Raw genomic sequence first — 11,792 nt, 5'->3', positions numbered from 1 at the left:
TCTTTCTCACTGAATTTTGCTAAACCAGACCTTGTAGGAAAGAGTGGCTGGAAATCATACCAGTATGTTAACCGAGAATTCATACAGACTGCCGTACAAACAAAACCAAGTGCACAAGCACACACAGAAATATGTGTATTTCCATACGCATCTGTACAAGTGGGTTGGTTTGTACAGCCATCACATAATGTCTCGGGTGTACTAAGTCTGTAGAACTGCGTGCGTCCTTTTTATCCCGGCACAGAACCATGAAACACACACACACACAGTGCAGTGGGCAATCAAACGAAACAGGACAACACTCACAAGGAAGACACTAAACCAATCATTGGTACAGACAATGTCATTTTAATTGCATGTTACATTTTTAATGAATGTACACACAGTAAAGAAACAAAATGTCACTTTAGGGTGAGAGTAAAGAATCTTTTAACAATGTCATCGTCTGCATTGTTCTTTTTTTTCCAACTTTCGTTGTCTCCAAAGTTCAGCATTGGTTTAATCTTCACTATCAACATTCTGTGTGTGTAATCCTGCAATGGAATTGTACATGACATGGTTAGAGTCAATTGATAACCAATATTACTACCAGAGGTAGGAATGAGCAGAATCAAGAGGTCTGACATCATCAAATTTGTCACTGGGACTGGTGACTTTGCCACTTCGAATAGAATACCAGTGCATTTGTATGACAAAGAATCTGTGACACCTGAAGAATATTGAGGTCCAATTGACATTGAAAAAAAAGCTTTTCTTTAAGAGGGGGCCTCACTGGCTTAATCAAACAATTTATCAGCCAAGTGGCTATTCTACTATCTTGGCAAAGAACCTACGCAGGCCCAGAAAACTAGCCTGCAAGACGACTGGACTTCAGTTGATATAGATTAACAGGACCACTGGATGGATTTGCTAATCCGAGCCATGACAGAATATAAGTTTTGCAAATTCTTTGAAATGTAAAATATCTCTACGTTTTTTCAATGTACTTTCATATTTTTTAATGTACATAATACAAAAGTTTAAGTCTTTCATTCTCAAGACACAAACTACCTGAAAATTCACGCTATTGGCCTAGCAAACACAACACATTGTATACAATGTAGGGTGATGTTATTGTTGACAAATGAATTCCAGGGTCCATACACTCAAAGTCACATAAAATTCAACGAATACCAAGTACTTTTTCAAAGATTTCCCAGGATCTTTTCAGGTCCTAAATATTATTTGCCGAATATCCATTTCAACAGATATCATTTTCATATATCATTTTAAATGTCATTTTTACCATATCATGTCTGATTCTTGTCATTTTGGAAAATTATGGGTGGATTTATCAATTTCATCTGATTTTCCAAGACTCAATTTAATTTTCAAGGATTTTTTCCAGGACTTTCAGGCGGCTTTAAAATTAAAGAAATTTCAACGAATTTCTATGAGCATACAGACCCTGGAATTCCAGTTATGACTAAAATTCTGTTATTTACAATAATACTGATGTTACACATGTACTGACTATAGCTGTATGTTCAGCAGGTTGAACACCACATTTCCAGTGTTGTGACAACAGAAAAACAAACTAGATGCTACAGACAAACAAAACGTACTGGAAAATTCCTAAAAAGTTACAGCTAATGGAGCCGTAAGGATCAGTCAAACTGTAATTATTCACATCCTTTTTACAGTAGCATGTCATGTGTTGGGGTTAGGACCAGTTTGTGAAGAACAATGATGTTGAAGAAAGCGGTTGCCAACAATTGAGACTAGTCTAAGACAGATTTATGGACGCATACACTACCTTTGAATGAGGCGACAGGTACATAGGTAACCAGTGTGTAAAACTTGTTTGCAGAATCCTCATCTTCGTTTCTCTTTCTTGCTAACCTGACACGCACTCTGTATGGTACACTCCTATCAAAGCAAATTGTATTGGTGGATCAGATTAGTTATCAATTCCCTCTACTGTATCTGGTAGACTCAGTGTTTTGCTAAGGAATTGGCACATTGTGAATGGCCATGGTGTGGAAAGTCCTGTACCATTTCTCTCATCCCCTAATTGGAGACTGCATTCACACATCGTGGGGATCCAAGTAACATGTCCAAAAAACCAAGTAGTATATACCAGAGCGGCAGCCTCGGCATGAACACCGAGACTACTCACAGAAACTACACCACATAGATTTGTAAATGATGGCGTCTTATCCTCTTCAAATCAAATCCTGTAAAATCAGCACAAAGATGAATTGTACCGAAAACAATGTGAATTGAAGTGAAGACTCTCTCAGTGTTCCCAGAAAAAAAATTTTGTGGGACATTTTGTCCCGCTGACCAAAAAAAAGCGGGACAACTGATGATTTTTGTGAGACAATATATAAATATGTTAAAAAAGTCAAACTGCAATTACGAACCTTATTCTATGCATGGAAAAAATAAAGGACTCAACAACTCATTCAACTTAACAACTTTTTTGTAAACATTCAGTGAAAATATCAACTGATATTGAATATCAGTGCCTTTAATGAAAAGTCTATGGGACTTTCGTTCTTTCCAGTGTGAAAGTCCATTTCGGGGCCCTCTACAATAACAGTAGTTGCTGGAGTGTCCAGTCGTTCAGCTCCCAGTTGATTCCTGTCATGAGTTACTTTTTTTTTCGCACACTAAACCCCCTTTCACAACCAGCAGAAGAATAGGCCAAGTCAGCATTTATTTAGATCAGGAAACATATCCCTATGATGTTTGTAAACAATCATCAACTTTTGACGTGAAATTTTGGTCGCCAGCCAAGGCTACAAATTTTGTCAATTGATTGAAGCATGGAAAAAGACGCCCATGTTCTCACGTATAAGTTCGCCTGGAATAATATACTTATCACATGCGCAAGCCAAGAATTGATAATTTTTGCATAATAAGAGAACTTTCCTCCAACTATTCCACATTTAAACCTCGGAACTACTTTTGGAATAATATCATCAATCGGCAGTGGGCCAGTTGTCGATCATTTCCAGTCGTAGGTACTAGGTCACGTGGGCGAGGAACAGAGCAAATGCCTGATAACATCACACAACACGTATCTCCCGCGAAGTTTATACATGATTCAAACATAGCAAAGACCTAAAAATTATCTCAGACAAAGTTGCGTTATTTTTCGAGAACAAAAATTCACTGAATCTCAACGGCACGAACACTATAACGTCGTTCCCGTCAAGACCCTGGTTGCCATGCGGAACTCACAGTATAATGCTACCAGCTTCGAGTTCGTTGTTTTCGAAAAATGTTCATGTAATTCCTTAGGGATATACAAGCTTTACATTCTTGTGTTTTCGTAGTTCGGATTATCGTTGTCGTAGCCTATGAAAATATTTATCGTGCCCATGACGCCTCCAGCTTCCGCGAATTCCGGTATGCATGCAAGGCGAACACCACGTCCAGTGCGTCAGACTACCACAGTCTCGTGTGGTTCAATACACGACGGCCGCTGTGTGGTATACGTAATGATATGCATCCACACATCGGCCATCATGTATCGAATCACAAGTGACTGTGGCTTAAGTACGCCCTCTGACGGGTATTGCCTCCAGATTGCCTCGGTTTCAACCAGGAAGTGTAATTACTCGCGTCAATCATTTACGTCCATGGTGAGAAGTATTGGCTGTATGATACGGCCGGCCGCGCCGTACGGCTGGCATCACGAAAGTTTATAATTTCAGAAGGCGCGCCACTATTGGTGCGCACGCCCAAGAAATCCGCGACAAAACAGAAAAATACGCGAGAATGTCGCGGAATCGCGGCCTGGTGAGAACGCTGCTCTATGTAACTCACAGTTCATTGGATAATATCTCTAATTTCCGTCAGAACAGTACTCCATCACTCGACGTTGTCACATCCTTTTAGTAATAAATGCAAACTCCTCTCTACACGTAACTGATCGCAAACTGGATATTTTGTAAAAATAATTTGAAACAAAATAACAAGTAACTTACTTGACTCCCTGTGACCATATGTGTTTGTTGAGTCTGGTATCAATTCTGACATCGGGGGTACCCATCATCTTCTCGGCAAATTTGCGGATTTCCTTCACTGCTCTGGGAGCTCGTCTTTTGAAACCACTATTAGGATCGGGAGAAACATAAAAAAGATGTTGAAAAAAATAAATACATCATCTCAGATATGATGCACTGCAAGAGTTTACGAGACCTTACACATGGCCACAATCTTTCAAGGACACAGTCTTGCAAGACAGGGCCTAGTATAACGTCAACAGAATTGAGTACTGCATCTCGAGGTTCCTAATTCAATCATTTGGCAAGAAAGCACACCTTAGCACAAAAGTTGACTTTCTGCATATTTACAGCTAAATGCTAGTACACTTACTACCAAAGTCACATAATATCTTGTGATCACAGAAAATAGTTTTTTGTATGATTTGTGACTGTTGAAATAAACATATGAACCAAAAGAGATCGTTTTTATAAATTTAAATTCAAGGCAGACAAGGAAAGAAAAGGATGACTACCACTGTTGGCAAGATAATAATACTTTAACATTTCACCATTTCACAACCCAATTTTGGTATACGCCTATTGTTTTCTGTGGCAAAGTTGGAACTTTGCACGCTGAAAAGAGGATGATAGGGTGGAACAGCTCCCTCTGAAGTTTTCGATGAGCATGCATCACTGCTCTTGGTGGCATGTAGTTAACTAGTTGGGTGTACACTTCTAGAAAAGTTAGCAAAATCTACTGAGTCTACAAATGAACTTAATTGACCTGTCTTGTTTTGCATACATTAATGGGACATTTCTGTGACTCGTCTTTATGTTAAGGTATGGCACCTAGTAGATTTGACTCAGGGTCCCAAACTCTCGCTACTTAGATTCCCTTGGTTCATTTATGAAATCAGGTTCCTAAGCTATAACAAAAGCACTATTCACCATAAATGACAGCTGACATCCAGCTCCTTCTGGTGGATGGCATGTACTGTTCACATTCATAATTTTGGCAAAAAATGCTGATTTTATAGAAGTGGTGTAATTACCAATAAACTACATTGTTGTCCCATGGTAATAACAATATAAGATTGTAAGGTCATGTACAGTTATGGAAATGACACATTAAAATCGTATTATCTCTAAACTGAGACTATTCCATCAACAAAATTGTGTTTTCCTAGTACAGCACTACTGATATCTTAAAATTCTAACTTGGTCAAACAAATGTATATATGACCAGCTTGTGAAAATTATAAATCAGTTGAAATGAAAGTGGACAAGGGCGGACAGGAACTCTGAAACTGTCTGTAAATCATTGTCACAATTCAACAGAGAATATGAGTGTCTGTAGTCTTACTCACATGCCGTGAATTCGTTTGTGCAAGTGTATCGTATATTCACGAGTAACGACATCGTTCATGGTCGAACGACCCTTCTTCTTCTCTCCCTTCTTGACCATCTGCAAGAGACAGATGCAAATTTAGCAATTGGGTCTCTGAGACATTCTACTTCCATGGCCTGAAACACAACCTACAACAAATATTTCAAAGAGCAGAATGTAGAGAAGTCATCCCTTTGTGTCAAGCAGGTAATTGGTATAGAGTGTTCCTAAAATATAAGAATCATAAACCAGGACAAAGTTTGAGAAACTGCTCAATGTGACTTATCAGACACTGAGACCTAATTTTCTCTTTCTTCACTCAAAGTTCATTTCAATGTGTTTACTCAGTGTTTCATCTAGACAGGGGAATGTGGGAATTCCCCCTCTGTTGACGTGGCACCCCCCAGTAATTTGTCAAGGGGGGACCAGCCCCCATGAAATGATGACAGTCACACCTTAGAGATACAAGTATAACACATGAACTTAATTTTCTGGCAAAGGGGGAAAATCCCCCACCCTTGTTGATGCCATCCTGGATGAAACACTGGTTTACTTTGACATTTAATGCACCCTTGGGTCCATAGATAAATCAAGCAATTGATTATTGATTATAACTTTTGAGCAAAACACAGACTGTTTTTTTCTTTGGAAAGGTGAATCATATCATCGCCAATCATATGAAACCTATGCAATGCAGATCTGCATCATGTTTTCGTTTCCCACTTTTACATAAAAGGACCCATAGTTGTTAGGGCCAAAGAAATCTTCCAAATAATACCGAGCAACAAATCACTTCTACAGTTATCATTACTATTACACAGCAGAACAGTATTGCCAGGAAGGATTTATAAAGACTGAACAAATGTCATTGGTGATTTCTGTTCTTGTTCACAGGGAATTTTTTAAGTCTTGCAACAATTGCAGGGAATATCAGGCTGAATATGTGATTACCACATCATTCATATCAGGTCCTACACATGTGTACCTATCACAACCCTCAGTTTTATTACTAATAATTATATCTACATATGTAGCTTGTGGATTCTTAGGGCCACAGTATGAACAGAACGGGGCTGAAACACTAGTAACATGCGAAGGCTGTTTATGTGACCAGATAATGTATATCCTTTGAAATTGCACATGATACTTGCAGCGTTCAATGAGAGTGTAGAGTTTACTTCATACGGAAAACGGCAAACAATCGGTGTGCAAGACATATCATGGAGGTACTCCTTGTAGATACATGGTCATACAATGGGTGAAAAATACAGTATTTTCACCAAGTGATTGAGTTTGGCTGCATACACTGCACGTCCGAAGTTCCAGTCAAAACTTTGTCAACGTTATTTGGTCACTGCAGCGACTACTGACTGTAGTACGTAGGATGTAGAGATGCCAAACACATCTTGTGGTAAGAAAATCCACACACCACATCACACAGACTACCTGCAATAAATTGTAGCCCTGAGGAGTGTGATGGCATCTCTCGTGCTGCCCTACAGGAAAGAAGCCTTCGTACGGCCCATGGACTAAAATTATTGTAGCTAGCCTACACAACAACACATGGACGTCTTCATCTTCATAACACATGATCTCCTCTATGTATAGGGCTGGCAACAACTAGGATGAAAACGGTTAATTGCGTCGAGTTTTGACGCTTATTACATAAATCACATGATAACACGGGTACGTCAATATCTCTTTTCACTTTTAGGACCACTGGTTTTTTACTTTTTTATTTTAGAGGGGTGATGACCGTGGATTTCAAGTAACTGTTGTTTCGCTAGTCCCTACCTTGATCTCAGTAATGGCGAAAGGACGTACAAATGCATTGTGGGAAAATTGTGCTGTAAATGAGGGCGCGCTCGCGGTCGGAGGGTAATTAACTGAAACCAAAGACAGCACAATAAACGTGACAAACACATCGGTCTTTGCTGGTCTTATTTGGCTACAATGTCAGGCAGCAGCTCAATAGTCCCTCGGCAAGGAGCATTTATTGCTGAAATCGAAGTTGAGAAGGGTAGTTCAATCGAGTAGTTTTTCGAAAAAGCTGGAAATATCGACACACCCCGGCTTTTATCAAATATGACATCAACTGCTGGCTCCAACACTCAGTATCATTGAAGGTAAAAAAATAACTTGCCAGGTCCAAGAAACGAAGAGAAAATGACTATAAAATAGAGTCGTCCTAAAATTGATCCAAAGTGACAAATTTGGAATAGGCCCGCCCGTATTGGGCAAAACAATCAAATTACTGTTGTAAGTAAAAATTATTCCCAGTGGAATGCTGACCCAAGGTGGTAGGGATATGCCTGGACCCCGCGCTGGTACGCGACATTCTCTGGGACGAAAAAGGGTTAGAGTTACCTGCATTATGTGCTTCATGCGTACTTAGCTTCTTGCTGCATTAGGTAGCGGTTTAGTTTAGGTCTGGACCGTCGCAGACCATAACCAGAGGAAAAATGCAAGTTTTAATGGCGGGTGCAAAAATCCATACACTCCCGGAATGGAAAGAAAGCTTGGGAAAAAGCAGTGACAATATTGTAATAGATAAGCACGACTGTCATGATATCATACAAGTTTATTGATGGCGCAAAGACAGCGATCTGATTGGTCGAGACATAGACCCTCGAGAAAAACGTTTTTCTCGAGGGTCTATGGTCAAGACGTGAAAATAACCGTGTTATATCACGACATAGCACTGTTGGCACACATGCGAGCTTTCGGCAAGAGCAAAAATTAATTTTGACGTTCAACGCCAGATTTCCAATATACTTTTACGATATAATAGCAATATAATAAGCCACATCCAGTGACGGTATACCACGCGCTTTTAACCAGTTCACTTCTTGTATGCACTCGCTATCGGCTCGTTCATGTCGTGAACTGGTCAAAATCTCGTGATATACCGTCGCTGGGTGTGGTTTGTTGCTTAAGTATCCCACGATAATTAATGTAAATTTACAACATTAGTCACACTATCTGCATGAGAAGATTAGCAAAATTAATTAGTAAAATTGATGAGGGGTTCAAATGGGACTGATACGCCTCTTATTTCTGCATGTTGATTCATTTTATTACTTAATGTGCGTGTTTGCTTACAGGGGTTTCATTAAGAGTCGGCAGCCGGCGACCGGTTACTCTCACGATTTCGCCGGCTACTTTTTTGGAAAATTGAACTCTTTCATCGCTGAAATATTTTTTACCTTCTGAAATGATACAGACAAGTTTCACAAGCTGTGTAATCAAACTTTTCAACGGCTTTTATGTGAAACAAAATTTAGAAGACGAGCGACTACTACGATCGCCTTGTGTACGATGCAGCACGGTCTTGCGTATACTGCCTCAATAAAAATTGGAATTGCAATTGACTATTCTATTGGCTACCTGAATTGCTGATTCATATTTGGTGACCTTTATATACGCTAATGAAAACGTGCATACTACACCTGTCGGCCGTCGTTAGCTCAACTCAAAATGGTCGATGAACAAATGAAGACGGAAGCGATCGCAAGGTCAAGCTTCGCTGTACGATCCTCGGTTTTGAAGTGGACCAAGAAATATAACAAGAGAAGGATAATTACGTGGATTTAAACTGTTTTCGAAGGCAATGGTCTGATTTTTTTCTCACGAACAACTCCGATTACAGTTGGAATTTTAGTAAGCCGATGTGCGTTGCACTGCGGTAGGCGTAATTGTGAAGGAGTTTAACCAGCTGGACGTATGATATGTACTGCTCTTCGGTCTATCGACGCCAATAAGAACGTCGCCCAGAGTGGTTACAATACGATCAGACCTCTAAATTCACTTCAAAAGCGATCGTCAGGTTAAATCCAAATGTGCGCTTCTGAACGTACAAATTTTCATATCCTATATCAAGGTTCTTACTTTGCATACCCATATAGTCAAACAACCTTGAGGATCTTTGATTCTATTTGCGAAATATGGTAATGATTGTCATTTTTATCATTATTCGTTATATAAATTATCCTTTTTACCTCTCCAGTGGTATCAAAGTTCTTCATCTACAGATTTCCATACCAAACATCAGGGTTCTTAATTTTAAGCATAACATTATGAGTGTTTCATCCAGGATGGCATCAACAAGGGGGATTTTCCCCCTTTTCCAGAAAATTTCGGGGGCATTTCACCAGTTCTACTTGTACCTCTAAGGTGTGACTGGCACCATTTCATGGAACGGGGGGGGGGGAGTGGTCCTTGACAAATTAATTTGGGGTGCCAACATTTCAGCAGAGGGGGAATCCCCTATCCCCCTGTCTAGATGTAACACTGTATAATCATCTACATATCAAATTTATATCATTAATAATAGTGAATCATTATAGTTTACCTCCTAAAACCATAGAGGCTCTAAAGACATGTTTTCTTTGTTCAAATTATCGTAAACATTACCACATTTTATCATTTTTAATTAAATTATCATATTTAGACCTAATCTCAAAGGAAAATGGCTTTTATGATATGAACACAAATTGCCCTGGAACACTGCTGACAATTCTCCTGAAAATACTAGAAATTCAAGTGACTGTAAGCTGTAAAAAGTAAATTTTAGCTCATTTTTCAGGGTTTCCGGCCTTCGGCCGGGAGGGGGACACCCCCTCCCCGACCCTCCCCGACGACAACCGCTTTATGGTCATGGCAGCTGCAAGCCGCCTAAATTTCCATTCTAGCCCCCTACTTCAAAACTTAATGAAACCCCTGAAATTGCTTGCTTGCTTGCTTACTTACTTACTTACTTACTTTACTTTACTTACTTTACTTACTTACTTAGTTACTTACACATTACTTACTTATTCATTTACTTTTTTATTTATCTTTTAGTTTTGTTAATAATTTACGATTTATGCGTGAGTTCTTATTTTATATTGGTAAGCTTATCGTCACAACTTTTTAACTTCCCTGGTAAATACTGTGGCCTTTTCAATAGAATATTATTGTTCTCGTAAGATCTGCGCACATGCGCGTCTTCAAAGATTTGTGCGCGTTGCGTCTGTTCAAGATCTAATCACCTTGCGCGCAGACTTTACGTGCACCATGACAACGCTCCTGCAACTTCACTGCGTTATGTTCTGGCCCGAAAGTTCGAAAAAGAAGCAAAGAACATGTAGAACATTTATTGAGAGCGTTCCGATAATGTGCACGGTGCATTCAGACAGCAGTTAGTCGAATAATGTCTAGGCTTGATTTTCATCAAGTATATGACGTAAAGTAACCCTTTCGAAAAACGGTGGCAAATGGAAGTTCAAAAGCCTGGTTTTAGAATGACTACTTCTGAGCAAGTCATCGGACACCATCGCCGTTATCGGCTTTACACTACATGACTCCAACCACGTTGCGTATGCTCCGGGCAGTTATCGTTCACGATTTGTAGAATTTTCCGTCACGATGGCTCTGTCGAGTTCGGGAAATGAAGCCGATGGCGCCAGCAGCGGTGAAGTAATAGAATCAACTCTTGCGGAACTTGGTTTACCGGTAACGGCACTTTCGAACATGTTGGTATCTCCCAGCGGCGAGGCGGTGGGCGAACATACAACCGACAGGGTTGATTTCGACGATGCAACTGCCCTGGAAAACCATCGAAAAGATGATCCCGTGCTTAATTCAGACCTTACCGGGATCAGCAAAAGAAATTCGAGCACCAACGACGTCACAACTCCGCGAGAAGTGTTGTGCCTGTCGGACCTCCCTCTTTACGTCACCAATGACGTCAGCTCCGTCAGCAGCGACGACTCTAACAGAAGTTTGTGCAGAATTTGTCAGGCTGGAAGAGAACTCGGAGAGCTGTACAGTCCGTGTTTGTGCTCGGGATCTCTAAAATACTGTCACAGAGAGTGTCTGACGAAGTGGATAGCCTGTCAGGGTTGCTACACTTGCGAAATTTGTCTTGAAAGCTACAAAGTGAAGACCAGAATTCACAGAAATATTCTCGGGGTAGGAGCGAAAACGTGAATGAATAGGTGTTATACTTCAAGGCTAGAAAAGTTCAATATAAAGGTCACCGCGGCTACAGCTTGCTTTTATTTTTGTCTGACTTTTGCGTCACACTTTCAAAACTTCATTTTTGATATTCAAGTCAGATAAAAAAAAGCTGCTCCCGGCTTTTGTTCGTTTTTTTTTGCAAATTGGCGTAACATTCAGTCGGCACAAATTTTGATTTCCATTGTTTTAGAGTAGAAACGAAGTTTACAAATTCAGAGGAGCGCTGTTCTGACGACTGGAATACATGATCTATGTTATAGACACAGAAGAAAACCATACACGCTCAAATTTTGAATGAATATGAATCTAGTGGAACGTCAGGGATATGATCCAGCTCGAATGCATGGCTGAATGTGAAGGTCTTCATTGTCTTTGTATAAAAGCTTTTCTTTAGAGTTGTAGGAATTTAACCAGCGTAATTGAAAATC

At 39.9% G+C, this 11,792-nt stretch overlaps 1 protein-coding gene across 1 annotated transcript; it reads right to left on the bottom strand.

Moving 5' to 3' along the window:
* Positions 1–328: 328 nt before the first annotated feature.
* Positions 329–7,190, bottom strand: LOC139131645 (large ribosomal subunit protein eL31-like). The gene is made up of 5 exons (XM_070697796.1): positions 7,159–7,190; positions 5,345–5,442; positions 3,978–4,103; positions 1,796–1,908; positions 329–533 (listed from the first exon to the last, which is right to left on the bottom strand). The coding sequence occupies exons 2-5, from the start codon at positions 5,440–5,442 to the stop codon at positions 499–501; spliced, it is 372 nt and encodes a 123-aa protein (XP_070553897.1). The 5' UTR covers positions 7,159–7,190; the 3' UTR covers positions 329–498.
* Positions 7,191–11,792: the final 4,602 nt, after the last annotated feature.

This window comes from Ptychodera flava, chromosome 4 (genome assembly GCF_041260155.1).
Source record: "Ptychodera flava strain L36383 chromosome 4, AS_Pfla_20210202, whole genome shotgun sequence".
NCBI lineage: Eukaryota > Metazoa > Hemichordata > Enteropneusta > Ptychoderidae > Ptychodera > Ptychodera flava.
The sequence above is the reverse complement of the archived record's forward strand: the minus strand, read 5'-3'. Positions and strand labels throughout refer to the sequence as shown.